This window comes from Typopeltis vanoorti, chromosome 17 (genome assembly GCF_054136105.1).
Source record: "Typopeltis vanoorti isolate ZY-2024b chromosome 17, IOZ_Tvanoo_1.0, whole genome shotgun sequence".
In the NCBI taxonomy this organism is placed as follows: domain Eukaryota; kingdom Metazoa; phylum Arthropoda; class Arachnida; order Uropygi; family Thelyphonidae; genus Typopeltis; species Typopeltis vanoorti.
In genome coordinates, this window is record NC_143565.1 from 10860052 (window position 1) to 10888047 (window position 27996).

At 36.7% G+C, this 27996-nt stretch overlaps 1 protein-coding gene across 2 annotated transcripts in view; it reads right to left on the reverse strand.

Annotated features, from left to right (window-relative positions):
* LOC150097146 (tether containing UBX domain for GLUT4) overlaps window positions 1-27996 on the reverse strand; it is a 357344-nt gene that overhangs the window by 13437 nt on the left and 315911 nt on the right. For both annotated transcript variants that reach the window (XM_090407282.1, XM_090407283.1), the window contains exon 13: window positions 10863-11044. In XM_090407282.1, the coding sequence (XP_090263408.1) occupies window positions 10863-11044 (182 nt within the window). The remainder of the gene's footprint in view (window positions 1-10862; window positions 11045-27996) is intronic.

Consider the following 27996-nt stretch of genomic DNA (forward strand, 5'->3'; position numbering starts at 1 on the left):
GGACACAAGTAACACTATCACACGTTAGTTATAGAATAGATATTCTTACCGGTATGATCAACACAGCTTGCACATTATGGAAAATTCTTACATCACTTCTAGGCACTCGATAATCTTCTGCTATAGATGACACAAAACTTGTAGTATCCCTGAGCTCAACAACTTATTTGCCAAGACTGGAAATGATGTTTTCTTGCTCGTAATAACTTGTCTTACGATAAATCTCAATCATATTATTATTATCCATTCACTCAGGTAAATTCCTTTACTAGGTGACAGGAAAGTATAAATAATTATGAGTTCGAAGTAAGATTCATTAAAATCTGAACAAGCTTCCAAATCTTTGTTGCGATGTTCGATCTCAGGTTAGGTCACGTCTCACTACCTATCTACACTCACTCCATTTTCCTCCTGGTTCCTTCTTCCTCTATCTCATAAATCCTCTCCTTTTTTCCCGCCCAAACCACGAAATTATCATGTGATCGTTGTACAGTTCTCAATGCTAAGGCATGCGCTATCGTGAAATAACTTAGTTTTCTGACAGCAGCCAATCAAATCACATTAGCAGAAACCATTAGAAATACTTTCACTTTCCATAACAACAAATAAAATCCATATATTACAGTTTGCTTAGGATACATTTACAAGTTATATTAATAATTTATACAAGATAAAATAACTAAAAAAAAAAATTACAATTATTATTTCAATGAACAAATAACAGTAAGTGTTTAAATTACAATTTATTTAGGAGCAAACTTAGCTCAGGAAATGCAATTCATGTTAAATCATAAATGAAGCATTAATAATCATAAAATTCTTCATTCACAATTTAACAGTGTGGAGATGAAAGAGAACAGAAACCTCAATGTGTTTTGTATTATGAAGTGTTGTTGAACGAGTGAATGAAATCTGCAAAACTCCGACATTTAGAAACTAAACATTGTGATGTGAAAAATAAGCAAATCAAAAAAAAAAAAAAAAATTTCAGCGATGCTTGGCAGCATTAAATCATGGGAAAGATGTAGTTTTGGCCATGGGTTCGATTAATAGCAAGGCAATGGAAGCATCTATCTCTTAAGTTTGCACATAGCAAAAATGGAAACCTCATGCTATTGGGGAAAATTTAGTACTTCCAGCTATAAAAGATGTAGTAAAAACTATGTTCAACAACAAGTTACTAAAATATGTTGATTTGACTCCTTTTTCAATGACACTGTAGATTGCAGAATTAACGATATGGCAGGTAACGTAGAATCTCAGTTAATGAAAGAGTTAAGAAGAGCCCTTATTATGCGTTACAAATAGACGAGACTACTAACGTTACAGATGATGCGCAGTTAATATGCTATGTAAGATATGCGCATGATAACAACATTCACGAGGATATTCTGTTTTGTAGAACTTTGTCATTCCGAACAACTGGATAAGAAATATTTCACGCTCTCAATAATTACATAATACACAAAGGGATCCAGTGGAAAAAATGCATGGGCCTCTGTTCGGATGGAGCTTGCACCCTTACAGGCAGGCATAGCTGGGGGGTTGTTTCTATGGTCGAGGAAGTGGCTCGATATGAATTGGGTATATTGTTTCATACATAGAGAAAGGTTGGCCTCCAAAGGAATGCCACCAGAATTTAAAACTGTGCTATACAACACTGTAAAGCTAGTTAATTTTATTAAAGTGGAACCGCTAAATAACAGGTTATTTTCAGTATTCTGTGATGTTCAGTATTCAGTATTCTGTGATGGACAGTGAATATATACAACTTTTGCTTCATTCTGAAATTTGCTGGATTTCCAGGGGCAAAGTACTAACAAGCTTATTTCAATTAGGCACGAAGTTTTATTGTTTGTAAATGAACGTAATTCTAATTTTGCATCACTCCTTGTTAACGAAGCATGGTTATCAACACTATCCTATCTTTCAAACATTTTTTTCGAAATTAAATGAACTAAATCTCTCCCTTCAGGGAAATTCTTTAACTGTTCTTGATACCTACGACAAAATAAAGGCATTCGAGAAAGAAAAAAAAAACTGGTGTTGTGCATTAGTTATGTAAGACAGATAATTTGCACCTTTTCCAACAATGGAATCCTTTTTAGTGGAAAATGATCTTTTGTTGATTATGAGTTTCTGGAAAGGGTTTATGACCACCTCAAAACATTTTTTCCGAATAACTTTTATAAGAAATTTCTGTGGGTTCGAGATCTATTTCAGGCTTATAGTCATGAGAACGACCTTTCGTTATTGAAAAAAGGACAGTTAATTGAGCTTTCAAGTGACAGTGGGCTTTAAATGCAATTCCGTGATCTTGGTTTGGCTCGATTCTGGATCTTGCCTTCAGTGAGAAGTGAATTTCCCGAATTATCTGCAGCATTGAAAATCGTCATGTAGTTTTCTACAACCTATCTTTGTGAGAAAGGATTTTTATCGCTTCTTCAAATAAAAACAAAATACAGAAATCGTCTTAGTGTGTGTGTGTGTGTGTGTGTGTGTGTGTGCGCCAATCTTTGACTGAAGTTGATCAATATTGAGCCAGATATCCAGCAACTCTGCAAGGGCCGAGAAGCTCAACCATCTCATTAAAAGTAAGTAGTAACATGATTATATCATATTATTTATTTGGACTACAGTTTCCGATTATTCTCTTTACTGGTTTTGGAATTAATCCATTTCTAAAATCAGGGATGAAACGAAAGTTACGCAAAGTGATATCACAGTGAGACTCAGCTCTGCTGGCGAGGAGGATAGCTGCCCACGTCCCATTTAGTGAAGATCTGTATCTTGTACAGTCGCTTGCGGGAATATGCGGCCAAGCACACTGAATCCGTTGCATGCAGACAACAACATCTATACGATCATGGATTGTACAGAAACACACATCACGACATAAAGAATACAAGCAGCACACAGGATGGATATAAATAAAAACCACCACACGATTAATGAATCTGCCAGATTTACGATGGCTACTGTTGTGCCTCTGGATAAAACAGGATGGATATAATTAAACCACCATCATAACATGATTAGTACAAATCACATGCATACGGTCGCTGGCAGGAAAATGCGCCTGACCACGTGGATGGCACTTTGCGACTGACATCGTGGGTTGCACTGTTTATAGATATCAGGAATGACCTCACATAACAGGATGTCTTACATTTTTTTTTGCTGGTCATGAAAACTCCTGAGGGAAATAAGGCGATTTGTATAGGCCGGAAATATGTATGTGTGTGTGTGGATTGGGGGGGAGGAGCATTAATGGCTTTGGGATGTTCTGAGTGAAATTTTTGGGTATATGCAGGGGATGGTTTGGACAGGACAAGAGATGTCATCCATGATGGAATCCATGGATGTCAAGTTCGTATTCAGTATTATGAGGAATGGAGTAAGGTAACATTTACCATGTCGCAGGTCAAATCAGAGAGTGCGTGAAGATAAAAGTTGTTGTGGGTGCTAGCTTTATGAGTATGGGCAGATGAATGGGGTTAGTTAGCATATAAAATATAAAAGTTGCTGTGGGTAGATGAATGGGGATTAAAGATAAACGTCATTGTGGGCAGATGAAGGTATCAGTGGGACAGCGCTGACATTCTCCATTTATTTGCCCATGGTACCAACGGCGCTATAAATGTTGTGGGGTGAGCTTAATGAGCGTGGGCAGATGAATGGGGGGTAGGTGCCAGTGGGATGGCAATGACACTTTGTTTAATAAAAATTAAAACTTTGTTCAGTGATGATACACTTTTAATTGTTTACTTCCAACTTAATTATGTATCCATATGTACTTGTAAATGTTTATTATTATTATTATTATGTGACACGAGTGTGCCAACAGCATCGAATGATTGAGCCCCATCCAACTACTAACCACGCTCAAACTTGCTTAAGCTATTAGTAGCAGAGGCTCTACCAATCGACCAACCTTATTTATGTAAATGTATGTAATATGTATATGTTGTAAATCTATATGTAAATGTTGGTAATCCCCACATACATTTTAAAAATATTACATAACTTAGTGGTCTGTAGAATTGTTTTAGGCATTTTACTGGTCTTTGGGCTTAGTAAGGTTGGGAAACGCTGATCTACATCAATGCGATCTACTGCCCACTATCATTAGTATTTTCACAATCACAAACATCCATGCCCATGGCAGGTTTCGAACCCGCAGCCTTTTGGCTGGAGAGCAGATATGCTAATCAATCGGCCAACTAGGCCGGCAAAATACTAAAAGACTATTTAGTCCTTTACCAAAGCATAAAAACAAAGTTTGTGAGTTAAATATCACAACCAGGATGTTTGTACGTAGAGGCTGTTGATATTACTTCAGTATCCCATGATGCTCCACACACACTTCCTTTCATGTATTGTTGCTATGCATTATGGGAAGAGTTACTATCTACACAGGTCTCACCATTTTATTACTTGTATATGGAAAATTTTTGACTTCTACACTGATTTAATCTCACTATCTTCTGACTCAGTATCTGATGAGATTCATTCAAGGTCAAAACTGGTTGAAACCAGTGATTTTTCCCATAATGCATAGCAATATATATGTCCAAAAGGAGCACACTGGGTTATGGGTACTAAGGCAACTGAACTACTAAATTTATTGTCTAGTATAATGGATATGTTTCTTCTTTTATAGAACTGTCTGCTTTAACATCTTGAGTCCATTTTGCAAACGACTTCATCATATGCTTCAATGGCTGTTTATCAGTCAATGATTTCTTTAGATTTTGCCATGATCTCAAAGATTTTGTTCTTATTTTCAACTCTTTCATTTTTGCTTCAATAATATTTGTATATCCAAGTTAATAGTGCACTTATGAAAGCTGCTTAACTCTGATTTTGTTTTTCATACATATTTTCTTTTTTAGAATGACATCCATTTTAATCCTGCTGAAAACTAAATAGCACTTCTGTAGTTTTATTGGTAATGACAAAACCAATTTTATTAGTTTGATCCAACCAAATGCTTTGGTTGAATCAAAACTCATCTAGAATGCAAAGAATCTTTTTAATTCAAGGTGAGTTAAACCATTACACCAGATTCCTGTGAGATAGTTTTTTGTCCAGAAACTTGGATTTTTCATCCTGCAAAATAACCATAATGGAGCAACTGACCTTAGAGGATGTAGTAAAGAAATAACAAGACACCTGTATTAAAACTGCCTATAAATTCCTAAGCAGGGAACTTATCCATCCTTGGATGGAGACAAGAGAAAATCATCACTAACCTATTGAAAAATGGATTGTATGTATGCCCATTAAGAACAATCTGTTACCATTCCATAAGAGCTTTGCATTTCAACTTGTCTAGAATTTATGTGAAGCAACTATGGCTGTGAGGCTAGTGAATCATACATGTTATAGGTGTTCTTCTGGCTAGTTTCTCTGTTTTGTGGGATGCAAAATTCCAGTTTCCATGGGGAAGCATTTCAGTCTTATTTCCCTTACACTTGGGCATGGGAAAACAGCCTTCCTAGTTTCTTCATTAGAAAAAAATTTCACTAAATTATGGTTAAAAAAATGAGCAGTTGCTTGTCTGCATTATCCACACAATTTCTGTTTCAATATGTTTTTTTATTCAGTTTACTTCCTATTATTCTAATAGTATTCCTCATCCAGTCATGGCAACAGACACATCTCGTCTTGAGCAAATAAGGTAGTGATGTTCTTGGAACAAATCTGAAAACACACCCCAACTCAACATCACCAGAGTTAAAGATCAGTACTATCAACATAAGAAGCCTGAATGGCAAAGAAATGGAGCTAGCTGAGGAATTAGATAAGTACCAGATTGACATAATAGGGGTGACTGAAACAGAAAAAAAGACAAAAACTGGTGAGATCTTTCTGAGCAATAAATACAAAATGTTATATTCACGCAATGACAATCAAGGAAAGGAGTAGCCATGGTATTCAACACAAAATACGAGGCTAATCTTCTTGAATGGCAGGCAGTCTCAAGTACAGTAATGTGGGCAAATATGAGAATGGGAAACTGGACAATAAGACTTAATTGTGCCTATGGTCCCACAGAAGGTTCTACTAAGGTAGAAGTGCAGGAATTTTTTGAGGCTTTACAGAAAGCAACTGACACAATGAAAAAGGAAAAGTTGGTCCTTATTGTGGGATCTAAATAGCAGAGTAGGAAATGATTGTCAGACATACAAAAATATTTTGGGAAAATTTGGAGAAAAGACAAAGCTAATAATAATGGCAAATATCTGTTGGATTTCTGCTCAGGACATGGACTGGTTATTACTAACACCATGTTCCAACATAAAAATGTGCACAAATTCACATGGAGAGAAGAGGCTAGGAATAAGAAAAGTCTCATTGACTATGTTATTGTTGATAGTGATGTTTTCTCCCTGGTGCAGGACACCAGAGTGTACAGAGGATATGAAATTGGAAGTGATCATTATTTAGTCTTGAGCAAGATAAAATTGAATTTCATATCGAAAAGAATAACATGTAAGAAAGTTTTAAAGCGAATTAAAGTTGAGCAGCTCTCAGATGTGAACTGCAGACCAAAATACACAAAGATTATTGAAGAAAAATGAAAGAGTTTGAGAACAGGAATCAAACTTTGGAGATTTAGTGGCAAGCCTTGGAGAAAGCCCTATTTGACTCAGCTAGAGAGGCATGTGGTGAAGTTGTCTGCAAGGATAGAAAAATTAGAACTCCATGGTGGATACAGGAAGTTAAAGAGGCAGTGAAGGAGAAGAAGAAAGCATATCAAAAGTTCCTGGCAAATAAGTCAGCTTTTACTCTTACAGAATACAGAAACAAATGTAAGAAAGCTAAACAGTGTGTAAAACTAGCTAAACAAAAGTCATGGGAGGACTTTGGCAAGAATATAGAAAATAAATATCAAGAAGGTGGCAAAATATTCTGGAGGCTGTTGAAGAAGCTTAGGAATGGAGGAAAGAGTGCTGTAAAAGGAGTTAGAGATGATAAAGGTGACATGAAAACGGAAGAAAAAGATATCCTTGAAGTATGGAGTAATTACTTTGAAAAATTGCTAAATGAAACAAGCAGTGATGACAGCACAGTGGTAAAAAACACTGACTAATCATGCAGTCAGGAATACATATCCATACTTGAAGTAGAAAAAGCCATCAAAAGCTTAAAATGTGGAAAGGCAGCAGGAGTGGATGATATTCGACCAGAAATGCTGAAATATGGTGTATCTTACAGTGGCTGCACTGCATAGTTCAGAAAGCCTGAACAGAGGGACGAATTCCCGATGATTGGAGTAGAGCTCTCATAGTACCCATGTATAAAAAAGGGAAATAAAACTGAATGTAAAAATTACAGAGGTATTTCCCTACTAAGTGTTCCTGGCAAGGTCTATGCAAGTATACTTGAGAAACGATTGAAAAGAATTGTGGAAGAAAAGTTTGGTGAAGAACAAGTTGGATTCAGGTCAAATAGAAGCTGTCAGGATTAGATCTTCACTTTACGACAAATAGTCGAGAAAGCATGGGAATATAACAAAGATCTGTATTTACGTTTTGTCGATTTGGAAAAAGCATATGACAAAGTGCCAAGAGAGAAGCTATTCAATATGCTACAGTTACAATGGGGCATTATATCAAGAATGTCTGATACAATGGGGCATTATATCAAGCAATACTTAAGTCTTTATTTGAGTTTTAAGTCAGCAGTTAGAATTGAAGGAAGTACACGAAGATGGTTTAATGTTAAATCTGGTGTGAGACAAGGATGTACATTATCCCCTCTGTTATTCATTATCTATATGGATCACATTATGAAGGAAAGTGGTATTAAACATGATATGAAAATTGGAGATGTTAATGTCAGCTCTTTGCTTTATGCGGATGATGTTATACTTCTAAATAAATCCGCTACAAGTCTGCAAGATTCTCTGACTAAATTGAATAACTGTTGTAATAGATATGGTATGAAAGTCAGCAATAAAAAGACAAAGACAATGAAAATAGGCAGAATCATTGAAAATGTCAACTGTGTTGTGAATGGAGAACCTGTAGAACAAATAAAACATTTCAGCTACTTAGGCACAATTTTTAGTGCAGATGATAAATTCAATATAGAAATAGACAACAGAACCAGCAAAGCTGGTATGGTGGGAAGTCAACTGAATAAATTCATATGGAATAAGAGAGAAATTAGTCGGAACACTAAATTGGCTGTATACAAGACAGTGTTCAAACCAGGTTTAATTTATGGATCTGAGAGCTGGGTCAGAAGTAAAACACTTGACCAAAGACTAGAGACTGCAGATATGAGAGTCCTGAGAAAGATTATAGGCGTGAACAGATGGCATCAATGTCAATATCATATTAAAATTGAGAATATTAGGAAAGAACTTGACATTGTCAGCATCCACGAATGCGTTAACAGAGCTAATCTCAGGTGGAATGGTTTCCTCGCCCATTCTGTTTAAGTGTTTAATCACTTAAACAGAATGGGCAAGGAAAGATTAGCAAAACAAGTGTTCTCTGCCAAGTTGGCAGGAAAACGACCCAGAGAAAGACCAAGATATAGGTGGATTGATATGGTACAAATGTGCCTTAGATGATAGAAATATAAGATCTGGTAATGTTGGAGTCTTGACAAGTAACAGACTGATTTGGAGGAAAATTGTAGATAGGAAGTTAGTAATGATGTAAATTTTTCATGTAGTACTATCATATCCTGTACATTCTTTGAGGGTACATGACAGGAATTTGATGATAATGATGAAGTTCATTTTGTTTATTTATATATATATATAAGTTAGGAAATTACTGACCTTATACAGTTATCTTACATTAGCTACTCAGGTGGCACATTTTAGAATTGTCTGCTTCGTTTAATTGCCATTCTGTGATCCTGTACTGATGATGCCTATGATATTTAAGCAAAAATTCTATAGTAATAAAGTTTTTATGTGAGATTTTCTCTGTTTTCAATATTCTTTTGGTAAATTATTGCATTATCAACATTGTTTAATCACCATCATCATTATTGCCAATGGGTCTAATGCCTGTTTCTGTTTGATGTCTATTTCACCATCCTTTGCCACTTCTCTATCCACCGCCACATGACTGAAATCTTGCAAACTTTCCACTCCACTCTTTCACATCATCTACCTGTTCTTGCCTTGGCCATCCCCTTCTATCCATTGTACCAAATATCACAGTTTGATCTTTTTGTTGTTATCCTATTCTGCAGATATGTCCAAAAACTTTAGTTTCCTTTGCAGTTTACTTTGTGATTCAGTTCTTCATTTGTTACCTTTCGTACACATCCAATTTGAAGAATATTTCTGTAAGATGTTCTTTCAAAAGCCAGTATTCGTCTCATAGTCTTTGACCATTACCCAGGACTCACAACCATAGAGAGAACTCGTGAATATGCATGTTTCCAGCAGTTGCAACTTTATGAGAAGGCGCACTGATTTACTTTTCCATATCTTGTCCATTGCCTGTAGGTTTACTCAGGATCTTATTTCTTTCTTACAGTCTAAATCATGCTACTAAATTAAATATCATGTTACTTCCTAGGTATGTTCTTCCAGCTCTTGTCCGTTAACCTTGAATTGCTTTTTCATTCTCTCTCTCTCTAAATATCATTGTTTTTGTTTTATTGATGTTCATTATCAGCCCATATTTCTTTCCTTCTTCACTTAACTTCAGCACTGTTCTTTCTGGTTCCTCTTCATCTTTTTCCTTGTGAGTGGATGGTTATCCACTCACAAGGCATGCTCATCAGAGACCAAGCAATGATTCCGTGTGATATTTGGAAGTTGCTTATTAGATCTTTCTGCATGTCAGACTTTTAACTTTTCTGCCAACTTTCACACACACTTACCGAACAATGACTGACCTGTGCTAACTTCCACATGTTTTCTGTTTTTTACTTTTGTGTAATGATTTCCTACATGCTCTGTTTTTTTGATTATGTAATGATTCACGTTTACCCATTTATTGTATTATTTTCTGTTCTTCCTAACCCAGAAGAAGCCAATAGCATACATGGAAAAATTAGTGGGTATAATCATTTGTACTATTACGGCCTAATAAAACCTACTAAAATGTGATGTAAAATAACTGACAGTGGTCAGTAACTTTACGTCATATAATATAATATATACATTTTGTTTTTCTTTAAAAACAAAACTGATGGGGATGAGAGTAAGATACCTTTATGCACTTTTTGTTTGGAATGTGAAATATTAACCTCTGAAAATTAATACAGAATGCACAAAATGCACAAAGAAAATAAGGTGTAAAAAACACTGCTTCCATCTTCTTGCATTTTGTGAAGTAACAGCAAAACCAAGTTTGGACTATGTAATGGGAAGTTTCCCCTTCTATAGTGTAGAAATGACAGTTATTGCTGGGACCATGCTGTATTTGTGCAACTTATTTATTTTTGAAAATTAAATGCCATTTAATTTTTGTTTTTGCAAGTTTATAAAGGAAGAATAAATATATTTCTTAATCAAATATCAGCAAAAAACAGTTTGTAAAGTAAAGTACAAAATATGGAAATAAAAAATAGTTCTAATTGTAAAAATGAACATTTTGACAATTCATTAATTTATGTCAAATTAATGTCTAATACTAAAGGATAGTGGGAGAGGGCTAGTATACAGAAAAATCTACTATCTGAAGATACCATTTCCCAAGCTATTTAGGTAACACAGAGTTCACTGCATTAGTATTATTTAGTAATATAAGATTTAATCTGACTGGTCAGATTAAATTTCCAAGTGTGATTTTTTTTTCTTTTTCTATCTTCATTTGACTTAAATTAGTAAGAGAAATTTGTAGTTCTACAGAACAATATGAATACTTTATGCTAACCTAATTTGAACCATTTAGGCACTTTGGTTCCAAGATTTTGTCTTGTTTGGTTGTCATTATGTGATGCTTCTTCCTCATGTACACCGCTGGAACAGGAGGACTGATTAGTTGTTGTATTGACTTTATTTTCACCTGAATCAGATATATGAAACTGTGGTAGATTTCCATAATCTGATGAGTTCCTGAAATGTTTTACAATTATATCAATAAGACTATTAAAAATAATTTTCTAAATACACTTAAGATTAAAAAAAAAATGGAATTTACAATAAATTTCATAGATTATGCATAGGTTTTCAGGTATATAGAACTTACAAACTGTTAACTTGTTAATTCATCAATTCTAATTTTAGAGTGGTCCAAGCTGATTGCAAGAAAATTACAATGTCTTCTATACAGTCAGTCTTGCCATAAATACTGTTAAATGCTCGTGCAGTTAACTGTATAGTCCAGTTAATAGCATTTTATTTTCAACATGCTATGAACTGGACTATTTGGACTATTAACTGTTATAATGATACAGAAGATATATCTGACCACCAAAGAACATGTCGACCATGCTGCATTAGGATCCAACAGCTTGTACGGGCTGTGAAGGCATGCCACTGCTGTAATACTGTGAGAACGTAGAAAGTGATGATGTGAAAGATGAATGTTATGCAGAGAATGATGTCACATGTACTAAGTGATGACATGGGGAGGATAAGAATTTATCATCGTTCTACTGGTCACTTCCTAATACCACAACTTATGTGGCAGAGAGTGATAAAATTAAAGCCCTTTTTTTTTTTTTTTTTGCTTTTTTACTAGCCCCACTGTTACACTGGATTGTGGTTGTTTTGTATTTGTAACAAACTTTGTGTTGTGTGCTCTGAAAATGCTGGATATAATACCAGCGAAATATTAGCTTTTAAGTTAATAAATAGTTATTTTCTTATCCATCTGTGTTAATATCAAATCGCGAAATCGATTACAAAAATGTCTGACGAACCCATAAGCCTATCCATGCGTAAAAATTAAAGCCTTTTTCTGATGGTATGCAAATAACAGAAACAGAGATGTTCTCTTCACAGATGAGAAGATTTTCAACATTGAAGAGTCATTTAACTGCCAAAATGATTGGCTATATGCCTGGATGGTTGCACAGCACATACCATAACACCCAGGATTCAGAGAGGTCATCACCTCACGTCAGTGATGATTTGGTGGTAGTGGGGGGTGACGTATCAGGAGGTATCCATGTTGCATTCCTGCAAAAAAGGGATCAAAATCTCTCCCAAAGTATATCAAGACACTATGCTGAACCTATGGTATGGCCCCTGAACAACACCTTGTTTCATGGTGGGCAGTGAACCTTCCAACAGTAATTGGAGGCAAATGTGCCAGACCACATATCACCCTCTGACTGACCATCTGGAAGTCCTGATCTCAATCCACTGGACTTGAAATTGTGGTCGGAGCTTCTGAGAGTAAGCTGCAAGAAATGACACCCTAGCATTGATAGCCTGAAGGTGGATCTGGATCGAAGTGGATTCACAGACTTTGGGTGTGCATGAAGGCAAAAGGGGGACATATCGAACATTGAGTGCTGCTCTGCTATATGCACTTTATATATGTGGTTTGTATGTGCTGAAAACTGTAAATGATTTATTGATAGATATTAAAGGTTTATATGCTGTTCAAGTGGTAGTATTTATGACTAAACTAGGTATTTTTAGAGTGTAAAAGTAAAACTGACTGTCCTGAAATGATCCATATTAGGCCAATCCCAGGTTTATTTAATTGCTGGTGTAGCTACTATGGTTGGAATATTCACTATTCTGAATATTCCAACTGTTGTTTGCTTAATAGTCATATAAAAAAAGAAATGCTTATAGTAATGATCTAGCAATGATTTTGCTTAGGGAAAAATGAACTGGGGGGGGATCTAATTAGAAAGGGAAAGCATATGAACACGAATGGGCAAGAAAATCAAAAAAAGCTATCACTTTATTAGAAAAAGATATGAATTTCTTTGAAGCAGATACAACAAACACATCAAGCAAGAAATTGAAACAAAGTTTAGAGTGAAAAGCATATGCAGTAATCATTTGTGTGAATATAGTTAAAGAGTGTTAAAGGGTGGAGCACTGTATGATTTTGGATGAACATATAAAACCATCTCAATCTGATGAATTGCTAATCAATCAACCTAACTCTCTATTTCTCTGTTTGCTGCAAAAGGCAAGAATGTCTTTTTATTATATGGTTAGGATAAATTTTTAAAAGGTATAGGGTTAACATTCTGAGTAAAGTAACTGTATGATTTACAAAGTTAACCAATCAAGTACACTCCAAAAGAAACAGTATTCTAAAATTAAGATGCAAACAAATACATCACATTTATATCCATCTCAAGAACTCACATCAGTGAATTCAGATCTTACTTCCTACAAGATATAATATACACTAGGTATATTATATCTGTAAACTGGTCTTCTATTCTTTTCTCTACCCCCCCCCTCAGTGTTATTGGAGTTATTGAGGATGAGGAGGTAACTCTCCTCTCAAACCGTAGTTGAACTATCTACTAAAAGAGTCAAGCCTAGTTACCAAAAGTGGTAGCTCCACCAATAGAATACCTATTTTCATGCAAGCAGCTTGATACAGGAAACAAACATTACTTTCATATCTCAAATAAACTGGATGGAAAACATGGTAAAAGGCTGCAAATTGAAAAAGGTTAAGAAATGTTAGGAAAAGAAAAAGTTGTGAAACATGGGATATTAGAAGCACAACACATAAAGAATTAGATAAAATTTTAAATGAAGAAAACATAGAAATCACAGTTCTTACAAAAAAAAAAAAAAAAAAAACTTAAGGACAAAAGAAACAACTAACTATTATATCAAATATAGTGGAGTAGATAAATATGTACAAAAATTGGCATGATGATTTGGATCTATAAATCAAAGCAAAAAATAACCCATTGCATCCACTGCAATGAAAGGATATTAGAAGTGTGATTAAAATTAAATAAAGCAAATCTAACAATTATTGGAATGTACTCCTGAAAAAAGAAAAGAAGAAAAAAATGATGACTTTTATGGGATGGAGGCATTAAATTAGGTGGCCGAACAATCACTAACCTACGATACGCAAATGACACAGTGATAATAGCAACAAATGAACAGGAATTAAAATCCATCCTAAATCGATCAGAATGGGAAAGCTTAAGCCATGGTTTACGAATAAATCAAGACAAAATCAAAATAATGGTTTTAAACAATAGAAGGAATTGAAATTGTCGACAATTTCAATTACCTTGGAGTGAAAAAAAAAAAATTTTAAAAATCAGCTAACGCCTTTTTATTCCCCGTATATAGGGAGTACCTTGAAGTGATAATAACAAAAAAAGAGATAAGAAGAAGAACAGCACTATCTAAGAAAGCGATGACTGATTTAACTAAGATCTGGAAAGACAGGCACATCTCCAAAAATACCAAAATTAAGTTGTAGAAACCTTAGTTTATTCGATCTTTCTCTATGCTTCTGAATCTTGGACAATGACAAAAGATGATAGAAGAAGAATTGAGGCACTTGAGCTCTGGTGCTGGGGAAGATTGTAAAGAGTGTCTTGGACAGAAAAAACGAACAAACAAAAGTATCCTAGAAGAACTGAATATCCACACAAGACTGATAAACATAATTGACACGAGAATAGTGCAATATTTTGGAGATATATGTAGAAGGGAAAGTAACTGCCTGGAAAAAATAATCATCTAGGGTAAACTATGTAGGAAAAGAAAAAGAGGAAAACCCCTACAGATGGATTGACCAAATATCAACACTGGACTTAAACTAGAACAACCAATAAGAAAAACACAGAAGAGCAAGAAATGGCGAAGGTCACGAGTCCTTAGACATGGGGAGATCCGAGAGAGAGAGAGAGACCCCTGAAAAAAAGGAAAAGAAGAAAAAATGATGACTTTTACAAACAGTTACAAGGAATATATAAAACATTAAATAAATCAGATAATATAATATAATTATAGGTAGTGATCTTAATGCCAGAATAGGAAAGGAAAAAATGAATAATAATATAGAAAAATTTTGAGAATTAACAGTAAACAAAAATAGAAAACGATCCATTGTTTATCTACTCTATAATATAAAATGATAAGCTTTTTTTGTAACGTTTTTGTGTCACGTTTTTTGTCAAGTTATTTGAAACGTTTTGAAACTCAGGGGAGAACGGAAAACTGGCCTACTAGTCCAGAACTCGGGGGGGGGGGCGTTAGGTGCCAGAACCCTCCTTTCGAGTCTTCGAAATTCGAGTCATCAGAATTCAAAGAGAACCGACCTACTAGTCCGGAACTCGGGGGTTGGGTGCCGTAGGTGCCGGGTCGGGAGGGTGGTACCCCCCTTTTCAAGTCTTTGAAATTCAAGTCATCAGAATTCAAGAAGAACCGGCCTACCGGTCCGGAACTCGGGGGGTTGGCGTCGTAGGTGCCAGGGGGGAGGATTCCCCTTTCGAGTCATTAGAATTCAGGGAGAACCGGCCTACTGGTGCAGAACTCATGGGCAGATCCCCCTTTTGAGTCATCAGAATTCAAGGAGAAACGGCCTACTGGTCCGGAACTCAGGGGGGGGGGGTTAGGCGCAATAGGTGCTTGGGGGGGAACCCCTTTCGAGTCATCAGAATTCAAGGAGAACTGGTCTATCAGTCCGGAACATAGGGGGAGGTTGGGCACAGTAGGCGCCAGAGCTCCCTAGTATTCTATAAATAAAAATATACATGGTGTGCAAGAGCACAAAAACAATAGCAAAAAATGGTAAGCGTCTTCCTAGATTAACAAAGTTAGGAGAGGACTAGAAATAGATAACATGGATCATTGTTTTTAGTGCAGGCAAAATTAAGGTTTCTACAAATTGGTTATAAAAAATACAAAGAAACTAGAGAAACAAAATCTAATTACAAATTCACTAAATTTATACCAACAGAGGATTAATAACTATTTAGAAAAAGTATAAGAAAATAAAGACATCAACAAAGAATGGAATAATATGAAAGAAATTGGCATGGATAAGAGGATGGCTGACTGACAAATATCAAAAAAGTCTTATATGGTGGAATGTGAATCTTGCAGATTCAAGGATCAGTCTTCGGTCCATTGTTATTCACTGTAAGTTAATGACACTGGAAAGGATTTTGACATGTGATATACAGCTATTTGCTGATTGAAAGTTAAGTAGGATAATCAGGAGTGCTGCTGATATGCAGCACTTGTAGAATGATTTGAATAGGCTGGAATTATATGTAAAAATGGCTGTCAGTTCAATGTTAATAAATGTAAGGTCATGCACTTTGAACTACGACACTGGATTAGATATCCAATGCTGTATTATATTGGTGGGATTAGGCTAGAACAAACTCATCAGGTTAGGGATCTCAGAGTTTTAGTAGACAGGAAGTTGAAGTTCCAGGGTCATATAGCAAAAATTGGAAATACAGCTCAGTTATTTCAATACCGAAATGAATTGTGACGTGTAAAGATAAGGAAGTCATTTTACAAGGCCTTAATAAGAGTCGGATCTCATGGTTTCCATGGTGATTCTGATACAGTGGAGAGAATACAAAACAGCATCAAAAATGATATCAGGATTGTAGAATACTGATTATGAAGACATATTGAGCATTTTTAGGCTGCAGACACTAGCAAACAGGAGAAAGAGGGGGTAATATGATTGAGAGTTACAAACTTCTTAAAGTGTTATACAGAATTTCAGTGAATGGAATTTTTCATTTTATGGAGGGTGGGGAAAGGACATGAGGACATTCTTGGAAGTTGAGAATGAATGCTGTCAAGAAGGGGATGGGGGCCAGATTTTTCTCTCTTAGAGTGTGCATAATTGGAATAGATTGCCATGGGATGTTGTGTGTGTGTGCGCGCAAGTAGCATGAATGGTATGACAGCTGGTGTGAACAGTATGGCCTCCGATGCATTCCTGACTCCCTGGAGGCCTTTCTTCTTATTATTACATCAGCAACATATGAAAGTCTAGGGGCACAAAAAATAAAATGAAATAAAAATAAAAATTGTATATATGGGACAATGATATCAAAACAATTTATTTAATGAACGATACTCAGACTGAATGTTTATTAATTATCCAGGTTGTTAGGTTTTGTTGAAAATTTTGTGTATAATAGATAACAAAAGTAAAAATGGTGGTGAGAACAACCAGACACAAACATCACGAAAATCGAGCATGTTGAGCAGTGTGGATTTTACTAAGACGATTCATTGTTCAGAAGTGTAATATGTATGCATGAATGAAAGTAGCAGATGCATTTGTTGTGAGATTAAACAAATGAAGTGAGAGGATGAGTAGCATCCACAGCAGCTGTGATATATTAATGGACTGCAGGAATTGAATGAAAGTCATGAATAATACCAGATGAAAGTCAGTGATGGATGTAATACAGAATGATAGCCAGAAGAGTGAGTGTGAGAATATAGAGTGCAGAGAATATGATAGTTAATACAGAAATGATTGAAAAAGGAAAAATGAGCGCAAATGTGGAAGTGAAAATGATCATGACTGAAGCTGCAAGAGATAGCGTGACTGTAAGAAGCCTGACTTCCCACAGAGCAATAATGGGAACAATTACTAGAATCCAAGAAATGAAGAATGAAATGATTGAGATGATGCATATACAAAATGTAATTAAACATATGTTGGATACAAATGAAAGAGTGCGAAAGAATAAGAGGAAAGATAGTGGAGAAAAAGATGTAGCAAATGACTAGTAGAGATTTTCTTATAAAAGGTGTGGTGGATGAACAGAGTGATTGAGGCACTGGATACGGGAAGTAAGAGTGTGTGAGAGAGAGTTAGGGGTTGGAACGGATGATTTGGATTGCATAGGAAGAATACGAAGATGGATATCAGGAGATTATTGAGGAAAATGAATGGCAATAGTGTGGTATGCAGATAGTTTGCATGTTGCCCAAGTATGACAATGAGTTGAAGCAGAAAGCAGGGATCTTAAATGGAATGTTAGCAGAAATATGTGAAGAGAAGGAGTGCAGTTTATGAATGTTTGGGATGAGTTAGAAGGAGAATGGAACTGTACAAGAGTGATAGACTGATTGTAGAGTGAGTTGCCTAGAAAGGCTGCTGCTGCTGGAAGGAAGAGTGAAATACACAGGGATAGTTGAGTCTGGGAAGGAGGGGGTATATGGGACAAAGGATAACAATGAGCAAAGAGTAGCAAGTGTGGAGAAGTCAAAGATGAGAGGGAACATGGATGAGACTGGTTATAGACCAAAAAATGAAATGTGATTAACAGGAGTATCAGTATGAAATTGTTGTGTTAATTTAGTTTATGTTCCAAAAAATAGTTGGGATAAGTGAAACATGGTTGGATGAGAATGATATCTTTATGAGGATAGAAATGAAAGGATCTGATATTTTTCATGTGGATAGAAAGGGCAAGAAGGGAGGGAATGGACATACTTCTTACATGCATAGCCTCCGGTAATTTATCAAACAGTGTTTATCGAAAACCTTCCTTTACTGGCAGATACATTCATCAAAATTCTGCTCATCACACCTCTCAAAAAACTGGTGTTATCAAGTCTTTAATTCACAAAGCTTGAAATTTGGTAGACGACACTGGGATGTAGAGCATAAGATTAATGGGGAAATTTTTAAGGTAGTGCAAGAGATGTGAGATCTGGGAGTAGTGGTAGACAGAGACAAAGTTTAGTGGTCACATTGCTAGAACTTGAAGAACATTACAATGAATTATGACAATAATGAAGGACATTGATATGAAGCAAAGATGTTATTGTTCCCTTGTATACAGCTTTGATCAGGCAACAGTGCAGATTTGTTCGCTTGGTTTTTAAGGGAATGAGAGTGCACAGGATGTCCTCTTAAATGATGACTTCTAAGGCCGGAACAGGCCATGCTAGGCCTAAATCCTTGATACGCATGATGATGATGATGATGAGAGTGCATTAGAGTGGGTCCAGAGAAGGTTTACTAAGTCAGTGTTAGGTCTTTAAAGTTTTTTCACTTGGTTATATTATAAATTAAAGATGCCAAGAAATTACATTCTTGGTTTAATCCTTTATCCAAGTGTAAGCAAAAAACGTCTGCACCTAAAGTAACTTCATGACTGGGCAACTCATATTTAGAAGCTAATGACTTCACATCAATTGATTTAGTATCCCATAATGCAAAGCACATATCCTTATGGACATGCATAACACTATGTATTATGGGAAGGGTCACTACCCAGCCCAGACCGGTTTCAATCTTCATTGCGGTCTCATCAGTGGGAGAGACTAGAAATGATACCAAGGTTGAAGTAATACAGATGTCATATTTCCATATACAAGTAGCCAAAAGGTGTCACATCTTATTACAAAAATACTCTGGATTAGAGACAGATGTTGAAAGTTTTTTCACTTGGTTATACAATAAATTAAAGATTTCAAGAAATTATATTCTTGGTTTAATCCTTTATCCAAGTGTAAGCAAACAAAGTTTGCATGTGAAGTAACTTCACAACCAGTGGAAACCAAGTGGGAAAACTTTCAACATCTATCTCTAATCCATATCTTAGAAAAATGGAATAAGCATATATTGCAAAATAATAATGTGAGTCATGGTAAAAACAAAATAAAAATAATTTAATAAAATAAACAGAATTTATACAAACAAAACAGATTCACAACACAATACAAATTTATATTAAGATTTTCACAGCTGCCATTACAAGGCTCCCAAGTATTTTGAATTGCATATAGGAAAGGTCAACAGAGCTAGTCAAACTAAGATATTCTTACAGTTCCTTTGAAGAAAAAAAAATGCGATCGCCACCTTTGAAATGTCTGTTCACTTCATCCAAGAGAAAAAATTATCATCAACATATCAATCTTTAGTTTGGAGGATCCATGTCTTAAGAATTCTTAAGACTGCACACCACAAAGAACATTTTGAAAATGGTCAGATAAGAAAATCCAATTTGGAGGAAAATTGTAGATAGAAAGTAATGATGTAAATTTTCCATGTAGTACTATCATATCCTGTACCCCTAACTGTCTGTCCGAAGCAAGTCAATTTGCAGGAAGACGGAGAATGCTGTTTATCTTCTAGGTAATTCAAACCACAATCTAGTGTTGATTTCTTTTCCTGCAGAGCAATAGTCGCAGTTTTTCATACATTCTGGCATTATAGCCATGATAAGTGGGATGATCTTCATGCCTTCTATTTCATGTACTGTTTGGATTAGTTTTTAGTCTTCTGATCCAAACATTTGCAGTGCATTTAATGTTAAAGCAATTCTTACTGATATGAAAACATTTAGTCCCCATTCTACTTTAAATTTTCATCCCATATCTAAGTTTTGGGTTCTACACTGAGTATATCACAATTAGCCTTCATTAAACTCTTCCTTTTCTGTTTATAGCAAAGCCAGAAACAACTGCACATAAACTATCAATGCATCCAAAAACAGATTATGAAAGGATTAAAAATCAGGAAGTTGGTATCATTTGCAAATAGTCACTCTTCTGACAAAACTTTTGTCAAAGATTGCTTCCATGCCTTGTACATTAAGATGGTTCTATTACATCATTACTCATTACCCACATAAAAAAATCAATCTCCTGGTTTCTTAATTTTTCTATAACTCCCATATAAGAGAGAGAGAGAGATATGTGAATGGTAGAAGAGAGGGAATGAGAGAGAGTTATGAGAATGGTAGAAGAGGAGAGAATAGGAACAGTAGAAGAGAGGGAATGAAAGAGAGTTATGGGAATGATAGAAGAGGAGAGAATGGAAACAGTAGGAGAGAGGGATGCAAGGCAGCACTGGAACCAGGGATAGAGTGATATCAGGAAGGCAGGTAGGTAGGGGAGCACAGAGAGAAAGTGTTAGAGGAGAGAGAGAGAGAGAGAGAGAGAGAGAGAGAGAGGGATGCATGTGAGCAATCGAGGAACAGGGTGGTAAGAGGTGTAATGTATGGGGACTCAATGATCCGTGGTGTTCAAGATAGGATGCAAGGAGTGTTTGCCTGGAGGAACGATAGAAAGTGTGGCTATGGCAATTAAGAGGGGTGAAAGGGTGGATGAGATGATTGTGATGGTAGGAACAAATGACTTGAAAGGTAATGTAAATTGGGCAGCGAGAGATATGAGATTGTACGAAAGAAGACATAGAGAGGAAAGATAGTGTGCGTGTTGCCTAGGTATGATTATGATGAGCTGAGCAGAAGAGCACTAATATTGAATAACATTATAGCTAGAATGTGTCAGAAGAGAGGATTGGAATATGTAGATGTTTGGAGGGCAGAGAGGAATTGTATGCGAGAGACTGCTTGCATTTGAATGAGGAAGGACATAGGCATCTGGAGAGATTGCTGTTCTGAACGAGTCGGTATGTTCCAGGGTGGATGGTAGCAGGGGTGGCCTCTTGTCGGAATGGGTACTTGGGAGAAGGAGGACGACATCAGGTAATGGTGAGCCCAGTGGAATCTAGAGGGGATAATGCTAGGTATAGAAACAATGGCATTTTTATGCTTTATACTCATGTCAGGAGTATCCGGAATAAAGGAGATGAATTGGTGCCACTGATAGCATCAGCCTGGCCAAAGATTATTGGGATTACTGAGACGTGGTTGACAGAAGAGGATATAATAACAGGAATAGAAGTAGAAGGATACAGCATTTTTTGGCAGGATAGGAGGGGAAAGCATGTGGTAGAGTACTACTTATAAGTGATTACTTATGTCCTCTAAGAGTGGCTTTGGAAGGCAGTGACACTAATGTTTGAAAGCATATGGTGTGAGGTAGAGGTGGGCAAGAGAGGATATTTAGTGGGGTGTTGCTACAGACCAAGAAGCACAGATGGTGGGGACCAGGAGATGTTTAGACAGTTGAGCTTGGCAAGTGCAAGAAGAATAATTGTTATAGGAGATTTTAACTACAGCAGTATAAATTGGGGAGAGGAAGATGCATGTAGCAATAAGGGAATGGAATTTCTAGAATTCTTGAGAGACAAATGTCTTAGGTAACATGTAATAGAGGGAACAAGCGGTTCAAGAGTTTTGGATTTGGTCAGAGCATCAGAAAAGTTGATAATAATTGAGATGACATCTCTCCCATCAGTTTTAGAGAGTGACCACATGGTTTTGACTTGGAAGATGAACAGACATGCAGGAGTATCAAAGAAACATATGTGGAATTATAAGGCAGGTGATTATAATAGTCTTAGACGTCAACTTGGGGAGGTTTCATGGAGGGAGGAATTGGAAGGACAGGATATCATTAATGCTTGTGAAGGAATATTTGTTAGCAGCAATAGTAAGCTGTATTCCACGAGTGAAGAAGAGGACACAATTTAGAGTAAAGTGGATGACAAACGATATTAAACAAGAACTGCATGTGAAAAAGAGGCTATTGAAGAGATATAAGGAGACAGGTGAAGAAAAGATGCATGAAGAATATAAGACCCAGGCCAAGAGAGTGACTAGTATGGTAAGGAAGGTGAAACTGGAATATGAGAAGAGACTGGCCCTAAGATCCAAAGAAAATCCTAGGGAATTGTTTAGCTATGCAGCCAGTAAGAGGAGAAATGACTGTGGAAGAATGACATTGTGGGATCAAAATGGGAATAGAGTGACTGATGCAGAAGACATAGTGGAATTGTTCAATGAACACTTTATTGGAGTATTTCATCCTGGAGGAGTCAGTTTTAATGCTAGAGGGATAGGGCAGGTTCGAGGTTTAGAGGTGCAGGAGGAGAATGTGTTCCAAATACTGAGTACTCTGGATGTCATTAAGCTTTGGGACTGGATGGTATTTCACCACAAGTTTTGATAGAATGTGCTAAAGAACTGACAGCTCCTTTGACCTGGCTTTTCAGTAAAAGTCTGGTAATGGGAAAGGTGCCCAGGGAATGGAAGCAAGGTAAGATAGTGCCATTACATAAGGGCAGTAGCAGACTGGAGGTGTCTAATTATAGGCCAGTTTGTGTGTCATCAGTAGTTGTTAAGATCTTGGAGAAATTAGAGAGGGACTGTATACAGCATTGGGCAGATGAGGGTAATGTTATCTGTGAGAGTCAACATGGATTTGTGAAGGGGAACTCTTGTTTTAATAACATGCTAGCCTTTTATAATAAAGTTACAAGAGCAGTAGATGAGGGAAAGGCATATACTGTAATTTTCTTGGACTTAGTGAAGGCATTTGACAGGGTGCCACATGATAACCTGATATTTAAGTTGCAGCACATGGGTCTGGATGTCAGGTTGGTCGACTGGATTCAGGATTGGCTGTCCGATAGGTATCAGAGAGTTGTGTATGGTGGGGCAGCTTCAAGGAGGCAGAGGGTTACAAGTGGGGTCCCACAGGGCTCAGTACTGGGACCTATATTGTTTAACCTTTATATCAATGACATTGTCAGTGAATTGCAGGGGGATATTCAGTTGTTTGCAGATAATGCAAAGCTGGGAAGGGTTATTAGTAATAGTGCAGATGTGGTAGCCTTGCAAGAGGATTTGAATAAGCTAGACAGATTGGGAAAATGAATGGGGTGTCGGTTTAATGCAGCAAAATGTAAGGTCTTGAGGTTTGGGACACATCGATGGGATGCTGCATACTCTATTGGAGGAGCTATACTAGAGGAAGTAGGGGAGAAAAGAGATCTGGGGTTGATGATTGATAGAAACCCGAAATTTAGAGGAAATATTGCAAACGGGGTTAAGGTAACGCAGAGGATTGCTGCAATAATGAGAAGGACACTGACCTGCAGAGATAAAAGAGTTATCATTCCGTTGTATAAGACTCTGATCAGACCACACTTTGACTATTGTTCTCAGGTTTGGTCCCCAGGATTTGAAGGGGATAAATTAACTGTGGAAAGGTTACAAAGGCGGATAACAAAAATGGTTTCAGGCCTGTACAATGTTAGTTTTGAGGATCGGCTGAGGGAATGTGGACTGCAGAGTTTAGTGGATAGAAGAAGGAGAGGTGATATGATTGAGACTTTTAAACTGTTGAGAGGTGGCTACAGGGTTGACACTGGGGAGTTCTTTCACTTGGTCGAACAGAGGGACGGAGTGATGACAAGAGGCTATCTCCGGAAGTTACGAAAGGAAACTGTGAGCAAGAGGGCGAGGAGTGATTTCTTTGCATGGAGGTTGGTTGAACCATGGAATGGATTGCCTGATAGAGTGGTGAGAGCGAGAACGGTTAATGAGTTTAAGGAGTGGTATGATAGACATTGTGTTTCCTAGGAGGGACCTCCCACGATGAGTCTTGGTAGACTTTGTGTTTCTTAGGAAGGACCTCCCGCGATGAGTCTTTTGACTCCATGGAGGCCTGAATAATAATAATAAAAAATGATCTTGATAAATGTTCTCCTACCATTCCAAACATGCAAATCTCAATGTCCCCCTTTGATTTTAAGCCAGAAACAGATCAGAGGAATCTTTTCCAAAGTGGAAGATTTATGCTCCAGCATTAAATCCTGTTCTGTCTCCATTGTATTCTTTCCCATTGCACTGGAAGCTTGGAAATTACCCCACATTCAACCTATTCCTAAGATGGGCAACAAATTTTTGTCATCTAATTACCATCAATTTCACTCATTTGTTCTTTCTAAAGTAACTTCTGCACTACTATGAAGCCTCTCAGCAAATAAATAATAAATGATTGCCAGTATGGATTTTGCTAATGTCAATCAATAAGAGATCTCACTTATGCATTGAACAAAAGTCATGGAAAAAGTCTCAGGAATCTCAAGTGGTTGCCCTTGATAACTCTAAGACATCTGGTCAGGTTTGACACATCTGTTAAGTAAACAGATATAATACGGTCTGTTTATCAGGCTACCAGCTTTCTGCCTGGACACATATTACAGGTGATGGATCTTTATCCACAAAGCTTGCAACTAATGCTGGTGTTTTGCAAAGCTCTGTTCTTTCATGTACTCTCTTCTATATATATACATATCAACAACCATCTCTAGCTGATTACACATGTAATACACAGTTTTGCTAATAACAGTACATTGCACCCTCCTCTTTCTCATTTAACAAACCTTGTACTACAAAAATCACAAAACTTCCAGAATATTAATGCCCACAACCTTCAATTCTGATTTCCAAACCATTCTTTGCTGGAGTACTTGATGATGATCTTGTTAATTTCAATGATAGGAACACTAAATCCTGTTTTATTTCTTGCAATAAAGAACTCTCTTTCTTATTCGGTGTTCTTCCTGGCAACATCTAAAATCTCTAGGAAAGATGCAATTTCTCTTATTGGGATTACTCTTGCCTGCAAGAGTAATTCCAATAAGATCTCTCTCTCTCTCCCACCACATATATTACCAGTATTTGCCTCCTCAGCATTCAAAAACTTCAGTTTTATCTTTTGGACAAGGAATTATTTCGTGGCTATTAATTTCATATTAATCATGAATCTGCCCAATAATCCTCTAGTGCTGGTGAAATTTCCTTGAGCTTGCAGTTTAGCCTCTTTGGACAGACTGGTATATTAGTTAACATATACCTTGAAGAACACAAAATTACATCTGTGATCATCTGTATAGCAAATTGGGATTGGCAGACCATGCTCTGGATGCTCCTTCACATAGCATTAGATGGAGGAAAACATCTACATTATATTCCATAGAAGTCATTATAAGTCTAAGAAACTATTTTTAAAAGCAGCATCAGCTATGAAGCACTCTCCAACTTAAAAGGTATGGTTACATTAATTTACCAAAGAGCTGGGAGACTATCATTTTGAGACCTGATAGCCTGACTTCTTTAAAATCACTTTATGGTTATCCAGTCCGTAGAGGGAACCATGTAAGGACATTATGTTGAAAGTTTTTCCACGTAGTTATATTTTAAATTAAAGATTCCAAGAAATTATATTTTTGGTTTCATCCTTTATCCAACTGTAAACAAACAAAGTTTGCACATTAAGTAACTTCATAACATAACCTCTCAACAAGAATTAAGTAACTTCATGACCAGGAACTCGTATACAGAGGCTAATGACTTCACATCAATTGTCTTAGTACCATAATGCAATGCACATATCCTTACAGACATGTATAATGCTATGCATTATGGGAAGGGCTACCCAGACTGGCTTCAATCTTTATTGAGGTCTCATCAGTGGTATCGCTGATGAGACCTCTGATGGTATCGCTTCTAGGTCTAGTTCCCACTGATGAGACCTCAATAAAGGTTGAAATAGGTAGTGGCCTTTCCCATAATGCACAGCATTATACATGTCTGCAAGAATATGTGTGTTGCATTATGTGATACTAAGGCAGTTGATATGAAGTCATTAGCATCTAAATATGAGTTGCCCAGTCATGAAGTTACTTCATGCACAAGTTTTGTTTGCTTACACTTGGATAAAGGATGAAATCAAGAATATAATTTCTTGGCATCTTTAATTTATCATGTAAGGACATTAGTTCTGTGTTTAGTCACAATTTAACTTGTTTTTCATAATTAGTTTAGTGCTGCATGCCTGCCACAGTTATAATTGTGCTCTGATGAAGCTGAGTGGAAAACCAGTGAAATATTAGTAAGTTTAATAAATGTATTTTTTCCTATCTTGGTGTTGTTTATACCATTTATTTATTCATATGGAGTTCCCTCGCTTTTCTCTGTATTTATGGCTGTAGATCTGTGTGTGTGTTCAAGGGGCCAGTTTGCCTGCTTGGGGGATGAAAAACCCCAGATAAACTGGGGGGGGGGCTGCTGTCCACGCCCAAGACCAGCTAACTTGGCTATGGCTGAGGAAGTTCCTTAAGCTCCTTATGTCGGCGACAGGAATCGAATCTAGGAAAATCCTTCCCCAGACATATGGTTGCGAGGCGCAAAGCCACTAGGCTAACCATGCAGATGCATTTATACCACGAAGCATTATTACGATTTTTTTTTTTGTTGTTATATAGCAAATAAGAGGAAGAGCAATTATGGAAGGATGACAAATTAATACTGATGTTAGGAAGGCGACAGAAGCAGAAGAAATAGTTGAGATATCAGTTTTCAAGGGTGTATCATCCATGTAGAGATTTTGCAGTTCTGATGTGACAGACTGATATAAGAATTGGGGTAGATAAACAGGAGTGATTCAGCATACTGAAAAATATCAATTAGAATAGAGCAATGGGACTGGGATGCTGTGTCAGTCTAAGTGCTTCATGAAGGTGCAAGAGAATTAGTAGTGCCTCTGATTTAGTGTTTAAGTTCTGGTTCTAGCAAGGTACCAAGGGAGTAGTAAAGAGGATAAGATAGTTCCATTAAATCAAGGTTGCTCCAAGACAAAGTAGCAAATTATGGACCAATTAATATATCTGTAGCACTGGTGTAAGTATATGAAAAGTTGGCTAAAGATAAAATCCAGCAGGATGGATAGGAATAGTATTCTCTTCCTATGGTGGGTGGCATGGCATTGTAAAAGATAGATCCTTTCTTAATAAATGATGCACATTTTATAATAGAGAGCAGAATTAGATAAGGGAAATGGCTATACCACAATACTGTTGGACTTTGCAAAGGCATCTGAGAGAATACTGCATGGTAAACTATTACAAAATTTGGAGCAATGGGAATGGATATGAAACTGGTGGCATAAATGCATGGGGATAGCTGACAGACCTATCAGAGAGAGAGAAGTATATGGTGGAGTGTAATCTAGGAGAATGAGAGTGACTAGTGGAGTGCCTCAAAGCTCTGTTCTAGGGCAAATACTCTTTAATTTGCATATTAATGATCTAGAGCAGTGGTTCCCAACCTTTTTACACTAGTTTACTCCTTTTAAACCCATTTCTATAAATTGTACCCCTTGTTTTTAAATACTAACACTTTTCTTCACTTTACATTCTGTTTACTTTACTTGTTTTTCCGCCATTACTGAATATTTTTCGTATACCCCTGAACGGCCCAGCACGTACTCCTGGGGGTACGCATACCACCGGTTGGGAACCAATGATCTTGAGAATGAGTTAAAGGCAAGGAGGACGAGATGTTGGGGGGGGGGGGGGGGGGGAGTATTCAGTTGTTTTCTGATGTCGCAAAACCATGGATGGCAATAGTTGGTAA